General features: G+C 37.6%; 1 protein-coding gene across 1 annotated transcript in view; it reads right to left on the minus strand.

Annotated features, from left to right (window-relative positions):
* The window catches only part of ARHGAP42 (Rho GTPase activating protein 42), a 168940-nt gene that overhangs the window by 32671 nt on the left and 113884 nt on the right, over positions 1–22385 (minus strand). Inside the window, exons 6-12 of the mRNA XM_075708404.1 lie at positions 21446–21556; positions 14878–14982; positions 10350–10479; positions 7542–7642; positions 5576–5685; positions 1648–1726; positions 587–626 (exon numbers count right to left, since the gene is read on the minus strand). Coding sequence (XP_075564519.1) covers positions 587–626; positions 1648–1726; positions 5576–5685; positions 7542–7642; positions 10350–10479; positions 14878–14982; positions 21446–21556 — 676 coding nt within the window. The remainder of the gene's footprint in view (positions 1–586; positions 627–1647; positions 1727–5575; positions 5686–7541; positions 7643–10349; positions 10480–14877; positions 14983–21445; positions 21557–22385) is intronic.

A 22385-nucleotide genomic window follows, 5' to 3' on the forward strand; every position in this document is an offset into this window, starting at 1 on the left:
AATTGCACCAGGAGAGGTTTAGATCGGATGTTAGTAAAAATTTCTTCACCGAAAGGGTAGTCAAGCATTGGAACAGGTTGTCCAGGGAAGTGGTTGAGTCCCCATCCCTGGAGGTATTTAAAAGATGTGTACATGTGGTGGTTAGGGACATGGTTTAGTGGTGGACTTGGCAGTGTTAGGTTAATGGTTGGAACTGATGATCTTAAAGTCTTTTCCAACCTAAATTATTCTATGTTTCTATATAGGGATATTATTTCAACACACTGGCATGTATTTACATTTAGGTATACAGACTACTGATAGAAACTTCTTATAAATTTGTTAAACATATTGTAGCTTTGGAGCCAATAAATTTTTCTTCCAATTTATGTTTGATAGTAATACAAGAGTTGAAGGCTTTCTCACAGTTTACACAGCTTAGGATGTGCTTTTGTGTAACCCAATCATGCAATCTAACAAACAGTTATTTCACAGCAATAGAAAGAAAACGTAAAATAATTAATCTCTCACACACACACATGTGCAGAACCAGGACATTACAGAAATCTAGCAATATTTGGTAATGCTACACAAATGAAGAGCTTACTTTCTTCCTTCTTGCTAATAATGGCTGGCAGCGTGTAGATCTGTAAAAAAAATGGCAACAGGTCAATGTTTCTGCTTTAAATTCTTTATTGCCAGGTTTGTTGGTAGTTCTTAAGCTAGCTGCAACATGCTGTGTACTAGCTTGCTGCTGGGGGAAAGCCAATCTCGGCTTCCACCTTCTCTTGATGTTTACCCCGCAGCACTCCCCCAGGTTAACAGCCCTGTGCTAGGATCTGAGCAGGTGGAGAGAGCAAGATCCACTGTTTTGGTTGTGTTTGCAGTTTTACACACCTGATCATCTTAACCTCTAGGGAGAAGGCAGAGGGCCTGTGGGATGTGTCCCAAAAACCTATTCAGGCTGGCCTTGAGATTCTAGACTGACCAGGGATTTAAGAGCATTAAATTTATAGGCACCTAAAATGTGTTAGAAGTCAGATTTGCAGACTCCAAATGGGTTAAATTTCAATACAGCTACTGATCTAATTGCTGTACTGTTTCAGTCAAGCAAGAAGCTTGTAAAAACACTCATCTATCTCATAAAACTGATGAAACATTTTTTCCCCTTGGACACAGGTCTGGTATCACCCTCATTCAGTGACTTTTAAGAGCAGACTAACAGTGGGAAGAAAGCTCAGACAAGGCTGTCTCTTAGTAGCTTTCAACTCTCTTTTCATGTTGCAGTGCCTGTTAAGATGCTGCTAATTCTTCACTCCATGGTGCTGCCCAAAAGATAGTTTGTCTTTACCAGTGCAGAAGCTACCACTTCACAAATGTTGTTATCTGAACCATGAATTCTACTAGACAATATGCTATCACATTACTTAAACATTAAATATCCTAACATAAAATAATAATATATAAATAAAGGCTTAAAGTCACTAATAGTTCCACTTTTCCACTTTGTACCTATCTTCACTGCGTATTTGCAATAGTGTCTCACAAAGAACAGAACTGTATTTGCCTGCACTGTAACAGAGTATCTGAAATGCATACTAGCTTCTTTCTTTAATATGTGTGCCACAAAACTGTAAAAAAGAAAAGAAAAAGAAAATATATCCTTACTGGTTCTTTTCCATCCATAGCTTCGAGCCAGAGTTTTCGGTTGGATTCTGAAAAAGCTTGCAGTGTGATGATTCCAGGTCTGTCAAAAACATACACATATACTGAAGTTACTAATTTATTTTTCTCAAACAGTATCCAAAGTCAGACTCCAAATGCATACTGACATGAAGTGAATACATAAAAGACAGAGATAAGTTAAAGAAAGTTGATGGCTTCTGACATAACACAGTAACTTTGAGCCAGATTTAAAAACAGGTCTGTTTTTTTAAAAGTTTGGTACTACAACATGTAATTTTAGATGCCTAGTCTTAAGTGCTACAACCCTCTAATAGGTATTAGGCACCTCCACATTGCAAGATGAGTTATACACCTGCAAACGGGATCCCATACAACCCATTTTTCACTGGGGAGATGCTTAGGATGGAAAACCTAAGGGCAAGATACATCAGCTCAATTTGACTAAGTATGTCTATGCCTGAGCTGGTTATCTACGTTCCTTTCACAGCAAATGGAGTAGGTACTTTTAATCTAAAAGTCACCATATCCCAAAATAGATATCCAAAGTTAGTCAAAAGAAAAGTGCCCTAAAACGGTTGCCTAAAAAGAGCACTTTGAGACAGTATCTCAAGTATAGAGATGTAAAGCCAACTGAGCTGAGTACTGTCATGGTGCAGGAATTTTTTATTTGAGAGGATTAAAAAAACCCCAGTTTTTTCTGCTGGCTGTGCTCTAACCACTATGGTAGAAGTTGGAAAAGAGGCATAGCCTCTCTGTTGACGAAGCTTTGACATTGCATAGAAAAAGAGTCATGGGAACCAGTGAAGGGATGAGGGAACCAATTTCGATCTTTGTTCCTGGAATAATGATATAAACAGACGTATAAATACAAAGAATTAGTCTCTATTTGTGATCATAGGCAAATGAGTTCTTTAAGAAATGCTTTGAAATTAATTCACTGATTTGCCAACATAGAATGCCCAAGAGACAGTCCATTTTAAAAATCCTGCTCCCACACCAGTGTAGTGTGTCTCTGCTCAAAACTTTCAGCAGACTGTCCAAAACTGTGATTTTTCTATGGTAGGTTCACAAGTAAAGGACACCATAGTTTCTACTAGGTATTCATCTTCTGTCATAAAAATAAATAACCAAAAATCCACCATCCTTTCCCACCTCCTCCAAAGGACCTACATTGTCACCTTGTATTTAAAAAGCATACAAGAAAGCAAGTGGACAATATAAAATATCAGAATGTGCGTTCACACACATACACCAAACTATTCAAGGAGGAGCAAGCCCTGCCCTTATACATAAAAATGCCAAGCTGAGTATTTAATTTACTATCTACTGTCACAAGTGTAAAAAGATACAGTTAATGCAGATTAAGATGTATAATTGTTTTTCTATTTTCTTAAATTCTATGTTTATTTTCATTTTAATATTCCATCTTGCTACCCACTCACAGATTCTTACATAGGAATTTTTTTCACAAAAACATTTTAGAAATAGAAACTGATTTTTTCTTCTTCTTTCTATTGTGACTACTGCTGAATGTTTCAGTTGGAAAATTGCATTTATACTTATAGTCCCCTGATCAGCATGTACAGAAAGAACAGAAATTCCTGAGTGTCATTTTAGTTCAAGCTTAGAGATACCCAGAGCTAAAAGCAGGCTTCTGATTTAATCTGTCAGCCAAGTTTGCAGTCATTGTATAGCATGTTTTAACACTGAAATATCTAACACTATAATCCCCCAATATTAGTTTCCTAAAAAAAAAAAAAAAAAAGCCCAAACCAACTCAAACACATTTTGAACTAAGTAACTTTAACTTCCTCTCTAGTTACTGAAATAGTTGGTAATTTCTCAGAAATTAAAATTACATTCAAGGTGAAACACACTTTTTGATGCTACCTTTTTATATAGCTCCAGTAGTAATGAGATGGTGTAACCTCTAGAATAGTTTTTACAAGAAGTCTGAGCTGAATGTAGGTGTGAAAAACACCTAAGTAAATTTTAAATTAATTATGTCAATTAGAAGGGCTCACAGTGCATGTTCTCCATTAGCTGTTCACAAGGGTTTCTTTCAGTTATCATGATTCTTTCATGAAATGAGACATGCACATCAGTCTGCACGGTCTTCCAATGTTTTAATAAAATAGTATTTTATATAATGTTTCACACAATGTTGCATATAATAATGCAAGGAGAGAATCAGCTCTGTGGGATAAGGTGTTTGGAGACAGAAGTTAACCACAAAATCTTGCCACAACATTTTGAAGACCGGTGTAGCTGCACATTTTTAAATAGAGCTCTTTCATGATGAAAAGTCATACCCTCACGTTACTAAGGAAACTTATCTTTTACTAATGTCTATTACTTTTAAAGCTTTTCTGTATTTTGCAGGTGATGTCCAACATTATACTCCAAGTAAACAATATTAAGTCTTGAGTTTAAAATTAGTTCAAATGTAGCACTTTTCACAGTCTTTTTGAATCCTCAGTATTCCAGTACTGTGTTTATGAATGTATGTGAACTTGCTTACATTCTTAGTCATTACTGACATCAGTAACAGCCACTGCATCTTCTCATTCTCAGGGGAAACCCACATTTTACCAACATGACATTCAGAAGAGATTAATGGCGCCCTTGTATATGAACTCCCACCAAATATTTCTAGGTATTTCGTTGTCTACTCATCTCCTCTGCTGATTTGTATGAAAATTCACTACTTCCCCGCCGAATAAAAAATCAACTGGAAAAGTGAACTGTCTATCAGCCTGTGAAAGTTATATCTTTACAATAATGACCAAGTAACTTTATATTCTACTCCCCTTTCAATCTTATGTCCAAGTTTCCACAGTACCTTTAACTTACAGGCCATGTGCATTTGTAATCAATCAAAATGACCAAAAGGAACAAAGAGCACGTAAAAAGTGCCTATCACTATCTCTTTGATGAGAACTTGAAGAACTGCAGGTGAAACTAATTGTTTTGTGCAGTTTTGTTGAACTGTGGATGTGCTAGTAAAGTAAGGGAGAGAGAAGGGACAACACTCGTGAATACGTTACAATGGGACTGCCACAGATGTGTCTAAAATGCAATTCTGCTTAGAAAGAAACAACTACCAATTTCAAACTCAACCTGTCAATTCAAGCTTAGGAGCTTTCAAGAGACCAATTAGTCTCAACATTTGTTCATACAAAATTTCTATTTCTTAAACCTGAACTCACTCAGAAGTCTATTTTAGAAAAACAATGTATAATATTTCAAAGTACCGAAGTAGCCTCAAAATTATCATGTAAAAACAGCAGTTCTGAATGGAATTTAAAATGACAGTAACAGTCATAAAGTATTTCTTAAGAGAACAACTACAAAAGTGAGTCTATCATATTTTAAGGGAAAAATTAATTCAATACTTCTCTTTATTCCCAAGCTTGAAAAAAATACTTTTACAAAGTACTGTGTACACATGCTTCAAATACAGAAAAGCTCTTTTCATCTATCTTATATAGTTATAATATCCAGGAATAAGTGAAAAAAAATTGTAGAAGTAATTTTCAAAAAAGACAAATTATGTGCTATCATACATTTCTCAAAGAAATAGAGACTGGTACGGAATATGCTTATTAATAAGTATTTATAAAAATATTTATGATCTATTCCTAAAAGAGGGTAGTTACAGGTTTTGTAAGAATCTGTCTTGTATCTGCATGCAAACGTAATGTAGTTAAGAAAACACATATGCAATGTAGAGAATTTTGTTAGAAAACCAGGTTTGAACAAATAAGTACTAAGTCTGGAAAGCCTGGTTTGTCTGGATACAAGCATATTGAGAAATACATGTTCCTATTACAGGAATAATTATATCAGTTGCAAGTCCTTCTATTTTTAATTCTTTTCAATTTGTTAACACAATGAAAAAAATTCAAACCTCTCAAATACTTCAATATCGAAACAGAAACGTTTGTCAATTGAATCTGTCTTTCTCCTGATGCAAGATTTTAGCTTGAATATTTCTGGTGAGCTTGTGACAAGGCCATTCTATAAAACAAAACAAAACAAAATTAGCACATGCAATATGCTGATATACCTTGGCTTCACATCTTAAATTTAACTGTATGAACAATCCAAAGGACATGCCTTAGGGATTAAAATTATTTAGGAACATATACAATAATTTCTCTGTATATAAAGTAAGACAGTTAATAGCCTTCTGTCACATATTTGTTATTTAACTATTGTATTTCAGAAAACTCCCTAAATTCAAAGCTTTACAAACATCTGCATATATAACATGATTATATGTTACATGCCAGAATGAATATCATATAATTCTGTCAACTCTCACATGTAGACAGAAAGATTTGTCAAGAATAAAGCTGACTAACTCCTCGTTCTGGCCACCATCACTCTCTATAATGTTGGAAAGGCTGATGCAGTCAGGGGAGTTTCTGAGGAATGGGAGAAAGCAAATGTTATTCCTCTCTTCAAGAAGAGCAAGGAGATGGGGAACTACAGGCCAGTCTGCATCACCTTGATCCCTGGGAAGGTGATGGAGTGAATAATCCTGGAAAGCATTTTCAAACATATTAAGGACAGAAAGGTGACTGGAAGTAGTCAGCATGGATTTAAAGAAGGGGAAATCATGCAGCACCAACCTGATAGCCCTCTACAATGTGATGGATGCTTCAGTGGATGATGGAAGAACAAAGAATATTGTTTATCTCAACTTTAGCCAGGCTTTCAACACTACGTCCTACTACAGTAGGACATTTCCTACTATATCCTCATAGACAAACTGCTGAAGTACAGGCTAGATAAGTGGATGGTGAGGTGGACTGAAAATTGGTTGAACATCTGAGCTCACAGCAGACGTCCAGCTGCAGCCAGTCACTAGTGGTATGCCCAAGGGGTCGATACTGGGGCCGGCACTTTTATCGTGAATAGGAATAACCCCAGGTACCAGGACAGGCTGGGGCTGACAGGATGGAAAACAGCTTGGCAGAAAAGGTCCTGGTGGGCAACAAGTTGACCGTGAGCCAGCAATGTGCTCTTGCAGCAAAGAAGGCCATTGGCCTCCTGGGCTGCATCAGGCAGAGCGCTGCCAGAAGGTGAAGGGAGGTGATCCTCACTCTCTGCTCAGCACTGGTGGGACACATCTGGACTGCTGGGTCCAGTGCTGGGCTCCTCGGTACAAGAGAGACAGGGATGTACTGGAGCAAGTCCAGCAAAGGGCCACCAAGGAGATTAAGGACTTGGAGCATCTGTCAGATGTGGAGAGGCCGCGAGAGCTGGGACTATTCAGCCTGGAGAGGGGGGATCATATGGGTGATTTATCTATAAATATCTGAGGGGAAGGAGTGAACTGAGTCATTCTTCTCAGTGGTGCCCAGTGAAAGGGCAAGAGGCAATGGGCACAAACTAAAATACAGGTTATTCCATCTGAACTTAAGAAAAAGCTTTTTTACAGTGATCAAATGCGGAAACAGGTTGCTCACAGAGTTTTGCGGGGTCTCCATCCTTGGAGATATCTAAAACCTGACTGGACACAGGCCTCGCTAACCTGCTCTGGTCGACCCTGCATTGAGATTAAACTAGATGATCTCCATGGCTCCTTTCCAAACCTCATCCATTCCATGATTCTGTGCAAATGTGATTGAGTTCCTATGCATTTGGAACCACCACATTAGAGAAGTTATTAAATATGTGGTTTATATACCTTTTAAAAGAAATATTTTTACTTAAATATTTATCTATGCTATGTAAGACATGCACCGCTTCATGAAAACAGCCTTATGCTTTGTTCATCACATTTTTTTATTTTAACAGTTCCTGAATGCTTAACATAAAAGATGGAATATACAACTCATGTATGTATTCAGGTATGTGCAACTCACCACTTTTCCACCAGATTTTGTTTCAGCTATACTCATTGTAAATGTTTTTGTTCCTTTATCATAAGTGCAGTAATGTTTTACCCATGTAAATCCAAGAGGTCCTAGATTAAAGAGAGACAGTATTAAAAATAATTAATTTGGCATTTTATGACTATTTTAGTTGGAGTTAGATAGAGAAATGAAACATAACAGTATCCACATGTAGCCTACAAAATCAAAAACTCCCATAATTTTTTAATTTGAATGTGTTGTTCAGGTATAATTTTCAAATATTTCAGCTTGATGAGGTTGCCCAACAAAGTTCCAGCAGACTGACTTTCTTTGGCAACTGGATGGGTAACAGCATTTCACTAGGGTAGACAGGGAGGAGACAGGCAAGATCCTGAGGATTTTTCCACCTAGGAAATATAGTTGAAGATTTTATCAACCCAGGTGAAGCACTAGGATTCAGTATTACATCCTTTCTCTGAGGGAAACCTTGAAGTCTGGTATAAGATCCAGAAAATTGGACAAGGTCATGAAGTCAGAGTGTATTTCCCTTTACTTTCACAGTTCTTGTCAAAGGTAACAAATGTTTTTGGTAGTGTCATAGGATCTACCTGTTACCTTAAGGGAGTGGGTAGAATGGCATTGGCTCAGTGACAGATTTAATCTTACATAGTTGAACACTGGAGGGTGATTTCATTACATGAAAGGAAAGGAAGGAAAGAAACAGTGCACTCTAAAACAACAGTAGTTTAGAGATGAAGGATAAAATTCTGGCTGGCAGAGAGAGCAAGAAACATTGGCCTTTTATGCCTTGGAAAGGGTTCTGCTGGGGAAGAGGTGGCTGTAACAGTGGTGCACAACTGACTGTGTCCACAAACTGGCAACTGCACCCACTCACAATACCAAAGTATAATGTACTTAGGGATTCACTAGTCTTCAATTCAGATAGCCATACATGAAATGTACAGCGATCCCCAAGTAGCCTTCCACAAAAGTGGTGGATATATGAGAGATTGCATCAATCACCTAAGTGCCTTATCCTGGAGAGGTCACACCACACCACTTCTTAATCCTCCTGCAAAGTATAGGATCTCTCATGCAGAAGATGTTTTCACTCCTGGATTACCCAGAGCTTTGCTCAGGCATTGCTGTGAACCTTTAGTGAATCTAAACGCAAAACCCTCTTGAGCTTAAGCTCAATGGTATTTTAAACTTTGGATGCTAACCTAGCTTAGATACAGGTATTTATACGTGCTCTTTGCCGCAAGCAAAAGACATATATATATAATGCAGTATTGTAACTACCGTGTAAATTCAGAATAGGAAAGGACTAGATGATACTTTCAATCCACATGTGATTTTCCAATTCATTTTGACAGGAGTTACTAATGGGAAAAATACGATACTGATTTTTTCAAAGTACAGTATATCTGGACCTTTTAATTTTTTTTTACATTGAAAGAGCTCTAAGTTTAAAAATAAAATAAAAAAAAAATGTATTTTAAGGGTTTTGTGTTTGGGTTTTTTTAAATGTAAACAGTTCAGGTGTTAAAAACAGACCTAGTAGTTTTGCTATAGATACAATGGCTTTGCGTTCTAAATGTAGCCTTCCACAAAAGTGGTGGATATATGAGAGATTGCATCAATCACCTAAGTGGCATGTCTGGCAATACAGAAACATAGATGTGGAAATTTACAGTCTGTTACTCTGACTCAGAGAAAGTTCTCCCATTGCCTGCGTTTTGCAGGAAAGTAACTTCATGAATTGAAAGTTGACTGGTCATCCAGCCTCAGAAATTAGCTGTTCTGTTCTTATATTTTAATTTATTTTCACTTAGCAAAATAAAATCTATAATTATTCTAAATAATTTTTTCCTCTGATGGCATTTCATTAACTCTTTTAGCATATATAGAAGGATGAGCACTCTCAAAGCAGTTTTAGATGAGTTTAGAAGTCATCTGGTTTTTGTTAAAAAAAGTTTATAGCCAGCACCCTGCATTGCAACTTTAATCTGTTACTCATGACTATCCATCTGGATGAAAACAATTTATGACCTAGTGACTTTTTTTTCAAAAAAACATACTTACCACCATGCATATCAGTAATAAATACATACAGGATTTACTCTCAAGAATAGCAAACATTTAACCCAGTTGCCCATAATTTGACAAGAGCCTATGGGATGAGGGTTGTAGGAAAGTAAACCTGCATGACAAGGAAATATACAACTAGTACCTTCCCCACTGACACAGACATTACAGACCCTGTTATTCTTACTCCAGAATGAACTAATGAACAAATTTCTTTTCAGGAAGAGGATGTCAAGTTGGCCTCTCACTATTTAATAAAGCACAGCATGTGCCCAGTGCTTCACTCCTTTTCTCCTTCCCCCATTAGCAGGGCTCAGTGTAATTTCCACTTAACACAGGTTTCTTTTATCATTATTACTCAATTAAAACATAGAGGGTCTTCTTAAAACTTTCAGTGCTAGTGAGGGTAAAAGTGGCTGAGGTTAACTATGGTAAGCATTGAGGTTTCTTTCTTTTAGCTCACATACGGAATAAAGATTAATTTCATGATGTTATTTGGAAAATCATATATCTATAACTCCATGTAGTCTCTTAAGTTATCATCCAAAAGAGAAGCAGTGAAGAAGATATCCTCAAAACTGAGGTCAAGTGGGGTCAAGTCTGACATGGGAATGCAGACGGTCAAACACATAGCCGTTGTGTTGTTCTACTAACTAAACCATTTTCTTGTCCTTGCATTTTTTGCTGTGTCTTTCAAATCAAATTAAAAGGTACGCCTGTTTTACTCACGTTTCTCCTGCACATAGAGATAGCCTTCCATTGTCCACTGACTTGGTGGTCTGTAATCCTGGTTGGCTGATTTCATTCTTTGCATGAGTCTCTCTACTTCCTGCCTAGTGCTTTCAAAGTTATTCCGTGTCTAATACCCGGAAAAAGGAACAAACAAAAAGCCACATTATCTCATGTAAGTACTAAAAACCAATGAAGAACTAATTATTAATAATTCCAAGGAGACTGTATTAGAGACCAGCAGAAGCATTTGCTAGAGACGTAAAAGGGAAAAAAAAATAATACTCTTCACTGCTCTAGAAGCCTAGGAGTAACACTAATGAAGAATTCAACGTAAGCACACAAGTGTAAAGGAAACATAGTTGAGAATAGTAACAATCCTCTTTCTGCAGGTCACTAACCTCAGAAAGGAAGTAATTTCATAACTTTAGGTATGCTCGCACAGTATTTTGCAGACAGATGCAGGCCTTCTCTCTGTGTACTCTAGGATACACAGACAGAAGCCAGGCTAAACTAGAAGCTGCTGACAGCATAGCCCCAAACCTGAAACAGTAAGTCCCACTGAACCAGTTGAAGTACAGTGCAGAAAACATGAGTTTGGGTTAATGCCAGGCTAATGTCCCTAGACGGCTGCGACCTCTCCACACAAGGAAGAGACAAATGTACTGTGTAATCTCTATCTACCGTCCACAGCTGCTGACACCCAGAACAGTCAGGTTACCAGCACTGTCATGAACGTTTTTTGATAGGACTATGCAAACACCACAGTTAAGTGTAACATAGACATGCTAGGGAAGAAACAGGTCACAAGTGGAAGAACTGTGCCAAAAACATGGAAGGACTGTGTCTGTCCTACATATTGTGTGCCTAACCAGGCATCTGGCCAAGCAAACAATTAGGTACAAAGGCGGGTTTTTCATATTTGCTGGTATCTATATGCATGTAAATAGACATTTTTTCCTATCTAATTCAGTGACGCCAGGGTTTCCCTCCACACATCTAGCACGGTATAGTAAAGGAGAATTATTATGAGGTGCCAGAGGTTTGATAGGTTGCTACTAATACACCAGATGTTGAACACTTTGTTCCTACAGGTAACAGAAAAGAATGAAGATTTTTGTAATGTTTCTGCAAAGTCATCTTATGGACTGTAATCCTGACTAGTCAGAGAGATACTCTCAGGATTTTATATGTTGGTGAATACTTCCCCCTTTTTGTGGGCCATTCATGGAGTTGCACAGTACTATAATAATACACATGTTAAATCTTCTTCTTGAAGACAAAGGCTATTATTAGAAAGGAAGCTAAAATTCTTCTCTGAACTTTTCAGATGATAACCTTAGGGTGAGGTATCAGTTCAGACCAAACTTAACACACGCCATTTTGACACCTTCCAGAGGGACATGCCATTGAAAGGAAGAATGTCCCCATTGTGAGAGCTTATCTCTGTTTGTCTGTTAAATTTTTAATTACTACTTTTAAGCAGCCAGGACTTTGAATCAAATTATAGAAAACAAAGCCAAATGGACATACGAAGTATGCCACTGGCCAGCTGAAACAGTGAAAGTGACAACAGGTCATGTTAGGACATGGTGACCTGTTAAGAGCTGTTGGTCCGCCACTATTCTGCTACTCCTACAGCTACTCCTGCTCTAACCTGGACAATTTTAAGAACAGAAACAGCAGTTCAGATCAACTGTTCTCCAAGACCTTAATACACATTGCAATGGAGAGGAGTACTTGTGACAGCTACAACAGACAGGCTGAACACAATTTTTCCTGAACACTGTCCTCTGTTTGTCTTTCCCTACATCTTTCACTTCAGTCTTAGGTTGGGTGATGCTCTGAGTGACAAGTCAGTAGATAGCCCAGCTGGCAAAAGGAAGCTGTGAATCTAGATCCAAAGCCAGAATTTAAACTTCTGTGTAACAGCAGTGAATGATATACTGTATCCCACTATATCTTCATGTATATGTTTCTCTGATGTATAATAAAAATTAGTATCACAATACATTGTTCCTTCTGCCTAACTTTACATCTCCCTCCTCCTCTGTAGTCTATTTACAACTTCAAGTCTTACTTATATAATATTTAAGAAGAGATTAAGTTTAACTATTTCATAATTAATACTGAAATTGAAAAAATCCTTCAATAATTCAGTTTCTATAGATAGATACTGTCGTGGTTTAGTCCCAGCCAGCAACTCAGTACCACGCAGCCGCTCGCTCACTCCCCCTACCCTGATGGGATGGGGGAGAGAATCGGAGGAGTAAGAGTGAGAAACACTCCTGGACTGAGATAAGAACAGTTTAATAATTGAAATAAAATAAAGTAAAATAATAATAATAACAATATAATAATAATAGTAATAATAATATACAAAGCAAGTGATGCACAATGCAATTGCTCACCACCCGCCGACCGATACCCAGACAGTTCCCGAGCAGCAATTGCTGCCCCCTGGCCAACCCCCCCCAGTTTCTATACTGAGCATGACGCCATATGGTATGGAATAGCCCTTTGGTCAGTTTGGATCAACTATTCTGGCTGTGCCCCCTCCCAGTTTCTTGTGCGCCTGGCAGAGCATGGGAAGCTGAAAAAGTCCTTGACTAGCATAAGCAGTACTCAGCAACAACTAAAAACATCAGCGTGTTATCAACATTCTTCTCCTACTAAATCCAAAACACAGCACTATGCCTGCTGCTAGGAAGAAAATTAACTCTATCCCAGCCGAAACCAGGACAATACTAACATATTCTGACTTACAATGCCAGTTTTGGTCTGTGCTGTGGGCTCATGCTCCTCTCAGAACTTGCCATATTAGATAAATCTCTGGACTGAAGCACATTTTTCACCCTTTCACTGAAACTGTGCTGTGCAACAACACTGACCCCTTGTGCCTTTATCTGAAAGAGTCTTAGTAGCAAACTGAAGAACTTCAAAGGACAAGGGGCTGAGATGCTCTGCAGAGAACATTTGCATTTCAATCCAAAAGGAGAAGGTTAATCATCTAGGATGTTTTGCCTTGTTTTCCCAAGCAGTGTTTTAAATGGGATCTATACCTACATATGAATAACAGACATAAAGGGAAAGGGGCTACAGAGGTGTGCCGCACATGTTTAATTGCAGCAAAACCTGGAAGAGTGCAGTACTCCTGAGAATGCAGATCTACATTAACAGTGCTAAGGCAATGTCGTCTTCCAACTTTGAGCCAACATATGCCTCTCTATTAGCAAGATGCTCCAGGAAAAATGTCAAGTGTTTTATTTTCCAGAAACCCACAGGGAATAGTAGTTGAGCACGGTAAAGTGCTCTTGTACTCCCAGACCTGTTGCATATTCCCTAAGTTCAGTGGCCAAGGCATTATCCACAAAAGCTGATGTCAGATCTTCTAAACTGTTGTAGTTTCTTTGATTCCAGTGGAGCTACAAAAATTTCTGTTGTGTATCTTTTCTTGAAAGAATGAAATAGAAAAGAAATGGAGTCACCCCAAAATACAGCATTTGGAGTAAATGATAGAACTCCTTCACTTTTTTTTTTTAATTTGTTCTGTACTTTGAAGTTACTTGTCATGAAAAATGTAGGTCTGGCCCAATATTAACAGGCTGAGCTTCACTTTTTGCCTTAAAAGCAAGTGATAGTGATTGTAATGCAAATCAGGTGTAAAGTTGTTTTGTATCTGCCTACTTGTATGTCCTTGGAAGTGCAACACCTGAGTTAGAGAGTGAAATAAATATACACTTGTATACAGCAGTTATGATGAATGGAAAAGTATGTTGATTAAATGAGTTTTTGTTATTTCTGAAAGCTACGGAATTTCTGGACACAGTTAATCTTGTATGGCTCTTACTAGCAAATTCAGACCAATCTACAGCAAAAGATCCATTTGCTCAGTTGAGAGTAACTCTCTACACAAATAACAGATCCTTTCTTCCAGTGGAACTTAACACTTGTGGGAGCTGCTCACCATGGAGGAAGGCTCCACCAGTTTCCTGATGCAGACAAAGTAAATCCAGAGAACAGCCAGAGCATGGCTTCCCAAGTATGCTTTATATACAGTGGGAAGCTAGCAGACAGAAGGACAAGCTTTTTGTGGCAAAATGTGATCTTAAAGAAACAAACTGCGTCATTCTATACTAGTTGGAGCATTTTTGGGACATCCACTTACTCCAGAAGACAGTCCCCACTCTCAGGAAAGCATTTACACATATTTAAACCTATCAGGACTGCTGTGTTTTCTAATCAAAACTTGGCTGCTGTCCTGCTTTTCTGGTTCTCGCTCCCAAAATTTTGACCTGGAAATCACAAATTGACTATTTGAAGATTAATTTTTCCAAAGTTATTTGTTCACAGGAATCTTCATTACATTAACTTACCAAAAATAACTTTTGCCTACTCATATAATAATTTCATTCCAGCTTACTAAAACATTGCAAGATTTAGAGCTCCAATAAAGTGCTATGAGTCTACTTTAACATCCTGAAATTAAATTAGCAAACAAAATGGTGTAAATACAAATCATCCTTACATTCTGCAAATTGAACTGCAGCTGCTGCTTGTATGGTGCAAACTCCTGAGCCAGTTCATATCCTTCATGGTAAAATGTAAATAATCCTTGAAGAAAGGCCAAGAGCTGAAAAGGTAAAATTGAGAAGCATTATATATTTTTAACATGCACTCTTAATGCTATATAACACGAATAAAACAGAACATAAACTAACTTATAAGGAATAGGTATTCCCTGCAATAGTGAAAAAAATAGTTCTTAGCAACTGCTACACAATTTTTCTATTCAGGTGAATATTAGAAAGAAAAAATTAAGGACGGTTGATTTTCTATTAGTTTTCAGCAGCAAAATACAGCAAACCATCAGCAAAAACCATTCTGTGTCTTAGCTCCTAGAACGCTCTAAGCTTTCATGACTGGCAATAGCAAAGCTCTGCTGAGCACGGAATCCATGGTAAGATGTTAAAAAAAAGAGGTGTTAAACAGGCTTTCGGGTCACGAAGTTGTCATTTCCATAATAATTTAATTCACTGTCCTAGACATTTTGTCCAGTATTTCAGCTGGAGTCTTTGATGGTGTGCATTTTCCAAATTCATACTTTCAGAGTTCAAGGTTTTTTTCTTCAAAATATTTTTTCACTTTCTTCATAGTAATTGCTTGGGCTATGACCTATTTTCTACAAATGAGACTCTTGAAAGTATGTTTTGGATAGCTTAATACAACACAAGAAATCCAGACTATTTCTTCCTGCTCTGAACAAAATGCAAACTCTATCTGGTATGTCTGTGACTGACTCCAACAGAACAGCTGAAGTCAGTATGTATCCAGCTGAAAATTCTTTTTAAAGTTTGCTTTTAAATAATGTTTAAGTAGTAAAAAGTGCAACTAGATTTTCTGAATGCTGATTTTAGCTGTTGAATTAATGCATTCCTACCACCTATTAGTTTTAAAAGCCTTCTAATTTATTCTGTTCTAAATTTAAAAAATGTTTTGATATTGCCATAAGTCTTCTTACCTGCTATTAAATAGCAAGCATTTAATTTTTTATTATGGACTATTTTCTTTGAACATATAATTTAGCTTACATACAACCAAGTAAAGAAAACAACAAAAAACCAACTTGAATGTACAATAACAAAAGCTATAACAGGACAGATTTATCTTAGGATATTACAGCCATTGAAAAGCTAATCATCTAGGCTAAGTAACTGGCTGTCCAGGCTGCCTCCTAACTTAGTAAAAAACCACAGGTATTCAAGAGCATAATTCTTTTTCCTTTTTCAGACTTCTCTTTCAGGATGGGATGAATGATCCAATGGAAACATTTATCTCTCTCCATCGACTACTGAAGTAGCCTAGACTCGGGCAACAAAAATGCCATCATTCATATTTAATGCACTTTTCTTCGTGTTACCAGTACCATAGATTATGGTAAGTGAAACAGCTTAAAAATGTAGCTTTTACTGTGTTTATATTTTCTTTAAATTTACACTCAGCCCTACTTGAAGAAACGTAGTTAAATTGTTCTACCTCCCTCTTTCCTATTGCTCACTAAGAGACTGCTGTACTAAGGTAACACATATTTCAGGGGAATAGCTAAAATAGTATTTTGCAATTTTAGAGCCCCATCCATTCCAGCATCACAAGACATTCCACACCCGTTAACGTACAAAATTCCACAGCTTGACAGATGAGAGATCAAGGATGCAGCTCTCTGGGCAGAGGAGCTAACATGATGACTTGCTGCTACCAGACTCAAGTCTTGGTCTCCCCTTCCCGTTCCCTCCTCCTTTTCCCCATTCAGCTTTGTCACACATCCTGCACATCCTTACGCCAGCTGCGGCACTACTGAGCCCTTCAGCAGGCATCTCTGCCTCAGGGAGCCTGCTGGTTTGCTGCATTAGTAAGTTAAAGCAGTTTGAGGTTAATAAACATCAGCACTGGCGCAAACAGAAGCGTGAAGGCATAGCTGGGAGAAGGACTCCCCCCTTGTTTTTTACTAGTATTGCAGGATCAGATGAAACCCTGGCCTCAGGCCAAAGTGGTGAAAGCCCATGCCTGTCCAGTAAGTTGGTCATGGAGCCTGAAGATCCTTGGGCATAAAAGCCACTTTTTGTGGGGCTTCTACAATGGGTGTGAATTCCTGAACCGCATCCCACCACCAAACAAACAAATGAAGGCAACACAGTCAAGTGTAAATTGTCTCAGCTTTACATGATCATCTGCCCAGTTTAAATCATTATCTCAGCTAAGGACCTGGACCTGCAAGTCGGTTATTCAAGTGGTTCTGAGGAAGGTCCAAATACAACAATTTATCTTAAAATCTCCAATTATGTAAATGGATAGAAAGAGTTCTGTAATTTTAAGGTTTATAATGTAATTGTAGAAAGAATTTAGAAAAGAGAAGAGAGCAGAGAGAAGAGCAGAGAGAAGAGCAGAGAAGGGAGGGGAGGGGAGGGGAGAAAGAGAAAAAGAACCTAATCTTCCTTTTTTATGAGTAAAATATAAAATAAGTAAGTAAATTACAACCAAGGCTCTGCTCTGGCTCCAGCTGTGCAAAGCCCCTGTGCACAGATAGATCCAGTTACTCATCTGCGTCCCCAACTACAGCTCCTTCAGGTACAGCAGCATAACTACTCCTGTGCTTACTCTGACTTGTTTCAGTCAACAGGATGTGGACTAACTTAACCTGTAAGTAGGAGCCTGCTGCTAAACCCACCCCTTTCATCTAAAGAAGTACTACAGGAGCAATACGAGCACTCAGCAAAACCATAGCCAGAGCAGAATGTTAGAGCACACCGAAATTACAATAAAGGAACTAGCAGGAGAAAGTTTCGTTATGTCAGCTTATGCCTGAATTTTAAAGACGAGTTTAAAGGGCATTTCTGGAGAATGCACTATAAACCATTTAAATTTCAGCTTCAATACTCAAAGAAAACCATTTTCCACCGTACAAAACACTTCTACAGAATACATGGAGAAATACTGAGGAGGAAAATATTTAACACAAGATGGCAGCAAAGCTGAATTTATCAGAAAGCAAAAAAACAGCAGCAAAAAACCCCTGAGAAAAATCTAAATGCATTTTAGTCAAAGTACTGCTCAGGTATTCTAGCAGTTGTGCATTGCAGAGTATCTGGCCTTGAGGTTCTCTTGGTCAAATACTCTCTGAGTACTTAGAAAAAGAGGAATATAAGAAAAGTAAAAATATGCTTTTTTTATGCAAGTCCTACACCAGCTTATTCAAGGTCTGTGTTGAAACAACTGCCACTGAGGATGGTATTCACTTCTATGTATGTGTCACTAGTGGTGGAAGAACAGGGATCAGAAAACGCTCTGTACCCAATGGGCCTGTGCTGTTAACACATCTTCGTAACCACTTCTATCAGGACAGGCACAGCCATAGCATTGCACGGAGGAGATCTAAAAGCCAAGGACTTTTGCCCTAGGCTTATGCTCGCAGTGGGGTTTTCTTGTTCCTGGTGTTACAAGTGGCACTCCTGCTAAAGGCAGGCTCATAATGTTAAAGAGATTTATATTAAACCATAAAGAAAAGAAAACCAGCCTTTTTTTCTTTCAAAAATGATTTTCAGAATGTATTTTGAGGTGGTCTTCACATGTAAAGAGGTGATTTGTTTCACCAAACTTCACATACAATGCCTGATGTGTTCATACCAACAATTTTTCATTTCAACAAGTGCCTTAGTTACCTCAATCTGAGTATCTAATCAGTCACATCAATAAAAAGCGAGGTCTGAACTCCGTAATACAATGCTACTCACTACCCCAGTGCCACGAGGATTTCAGCACAGAACCTGAAACAAAATCCAACTACTTCTTGAGACTTTATTTATTTTTATGTAGAGCTGGTGACCTCAAGACTGCCTGGTCATTTCATTCTCACAGGAAGAAGACTGTACTTAGGTTTCGGATAGGGGAGGAATTTAACCTTTGGCCTGCAGCACATCAGCCAGAAGTCCCTGTCTCCCTGGTTTCATTTTATTTATAAGTAGATAGCACCAGAAGGTACTTATCCATCAGATTAAAGTGAATGTAGTTAATAATGTAGAAAATCCAAGCAAGAGGAAATTGAGTTTAACATCCACAGTGAAGTCTCATGGAACTGCATGCAATTACAGGCAGGGTTTGTTGGTTGGGTCTTTTTTTTTTTTTTTCCTTCAAATAAACACTTCTGGGCTTTCATGACATTTAATGGACCACCCTCACATTTCAGATAGTTTACTGCTTATGAGCTCTGTGCCCTGATTCCTACAGGCCAAGGAAGTCCTGCCATTGCTGAGGGACAAAGTGGAGTTCTAGGAAGGAGTCTGTATTCCTCCTAACAACCTAACATCCTCAGAAAGCTGAGTTGGTTTGGACTAACTTCTCTGGGCCCACAAGGGCAAAGCTAGGAGCAGAAATTATTCTCACTTACTTTGATTTGCTGTTCAACTTGCTGTAAAGTAAATTTTAACACTAATTTGTCCTCAAGAAAAAGTTTAAATTCATGATCTGTATTTGCCTGATAAGGACTTGCATCTAGGAGCACATGCTCATATTTCCAACATCACTCACATAAACTATGCAATTTAAGAAGCCTATTTTGAAGACTTTTGTTTTTTCTTTGTCTCATAGTATTGCTGATGTGTATTATAATTTACTTGGCATGCTTTGCCTTATGGGTTTTAGTAAATGCTTTTATTCCAGCATGTTGTATGCAACAGACTAGAAACAAAAAATAAGAATTTTGAAGGTTCAAAATTTTATAACTGATGTTATAATTTAAGCTCCATTTATATTCAGATTGATTATAAAATATTCACACCTGGAGTCAGAAGACACTGCCTGCAAGGGCTATCATTACCCAGTCACCAGAGTATTCCCTGTACCTGTGTGCAATAAATAAACAGTATACCAGGCTAAAATGCCTACTGATCTGACACAGGATAGCAACTGATCCACTCAAAAGTAAATTTTACCTACTATACACCTGGTGACAAAAATACTCAGGTCCACAACAGTGAGTTTACCAGTAACCTCCCCTGCTTGCTTGCTCAGTATCAGCACTGATGAACTGACAAATTGCTCTTTCATTCTGCTAATTCATAGCTGCTGCTGTGATGGCTGACATAGTATGGGGACAGCTCCTGGTCAAAAGGATAAAGCTTGGTATCTCCAGCTAAAATACATAAAATCAAATTTATTTTTCATCTCTGTCTAGCACATAGGATGAAAGATGCCGTATTTTAACTACATGCAATTGCACAATAGTATTTCCCGATGTACAAAGTCTTCTCAAAACAGAAAGTTTCTGTTACTTTAAAGGACCATAAAGTCTCCTATACCAGGGTCAGAGCTAGGTCAAGATTGCTAGATTTTTCCAGGATGTGAGAGTTTTGCAGAAGTAGAGACACTCTGGATTAATCTGTGACAGGTAGAAGAATGTTCTTATTTAGGAATCCGAGCAAAGTTTTAATCTCTAAGATTTGGCAGCTGCATGCCATAAAGACAGGATTTCTGTAAGTACTGCTTGCTGAATCCAGGTTCATTAGTTTGCATCAATGTCAAACATTCACTACACAATACATTCTCATCTCACGGAAAGGAGGCATCTGAGAAGCTCCTCTTGGTGACATTGGGTGTTAAGAGATGTAATTCAACCAGTTTCACAGCCAAGAGTGCTGCTTTGGTTAGTTACAAGGAAGCTGTGAGATGGCATGGAGAGAGAAAAAAAGTTATACTTGTCATGTTCCTCTTTCACAAGTGATGCTCTACTATGCTCAGTACGCTTAATGGGAAGGGACAGATGACATTGGAAGTTCTCTGTCAAGGGCTACAGGTACTAACTAACTAAAGTAATTGGCAAGCTAGTTCTGTATGACATGAACAGTAGTAATACTACTAATATGCCACAGAAATATGCTAGCACATCATACTGAAGCAGCTTTTGGTACCAACTGACCCAGAAGATAGATAGGGCTGGGAGGTAGAAACAGTCCAGGAGAAAATCCCAGATCTAAATATGGACTTTGAAACACAACTTTATCTTCCTCTTTTATGGCGTGTCAACATATGCTTTCTTTTATGTGCGAAGTAAACTAAAGACAAATGACTCCACCAACAAAAAAATAAACTTACCTATCCTTTTAACTTTATTTAACTTTATTTAACTTTTTTTTTTTTTAACTTTATTTTTAACTTTATTTCATGTATAACTCAGAAAAGCATATGTGTACACTGCCTACAGGGACTATTTAAACCCCAAAACTGGCTCAAAATTTCAGCCATTAAACTATGGTATTAGGAAACACCCGTTATGTGTTGCACAGACTCAACATTACATGTCGTCCCATTAAAATGTTATGCACACTCCAAGTCATCAGACATTTCACTTCACAGTAGATATGATACTCTTACATAAACCTTTAATAAACATTGAAAGTGCCCAAGCCAAGATCTTAATGTCTGTCTATATACAAACAACCTGCGACCGCAATTTAAAAAGCAAGAAAAAAAAAAAAAAAGATTTTTAAATTTAATTTTCAGCTTTAAATGCATGCATTCCAAAGAAAATAAAACATAAAACTTACAGGCTCAACAAATTCAAATTTCTTTTTCTCTTGTACTTCTTGAATTTTAAAAACATATTCTAATGATGCTTCATAAAAATTTTGATGTTCTCTGTCAATCTGTGTATCTGCCTAAAAGACAAAATGAAATATAGACAACATTAATTTACTCTCATGATTGCTTTAAAACCAGATTTTGTCATTAACGAACAGATCTTCCATAAGATTATTTTACAAGCTTCATGGGGTTCAGTTTTCTTCCTGAAAATTAGAATACCTACTTAAAATAGCTAAACACAGTTTTAAGAAGCTAACATTACACATTTTAGCCTCATGCCTTTTCCCCATGACTTTTTGGTTTCCTATTCCTTTTTGCACTTTAATATTCTAGTGTTTAGGAGAGCCTGGAGGGAAACAAAGAAAGGTGGCAGGAGGAACTGTGTCCCTGGTATATGGAAAGTTTAGAAAAAGAAATAGAAGAGAGTATGATAGGAAATAAGGAGAGACAAAAAGATTACTATTTCTACTGAAATGTTTGAGAATCACATGCACTGAAATATATCTATTTCTCAGCTTCAAATACCTTCCCAAGAAGGTATTTTCTTTCTTAAATAGACTGTCTTTAACAATGACATCTTGCAATTTATTATTTCATGGTGTGAGTCCCAAGCTCCTGGAATATAAACATATTTAAATCCTTAACCTCATAAATCAATCACTTTTCACGTTTTAATTTTCAAGTGCAAGAACTACAAGGCAACACTTGTCAGAAGTGCCTGAATAATACCACCCGACGTGAAGATCCAGAACCAAAACAAAGTCTTCTGCCTAAACAACTAACTCTTACCAGCTGATAAAAGAGTAATAGGCTTTTATTCTCAATTTAAACAAGCCATGGGAGAGGGACCTAACAGACAAGCAGTGTAGTATGTGGATAATACCTAAAGAAGAGATGTAGGTT

Source organism: Pelecanus crispus, chromosome 1, assembly GCF_030463565.1.
Source record: "Pelecanus crispus isolate bPelCri1 chromosome 1, bPelCri1.pri, whole genome shotgun sequence".
NCBI lineage: Eukaryota > Metazoa > Chordata > Aves > Pelecaniformes > Pelecanidae > Pelecanus > Pelecanus crispus.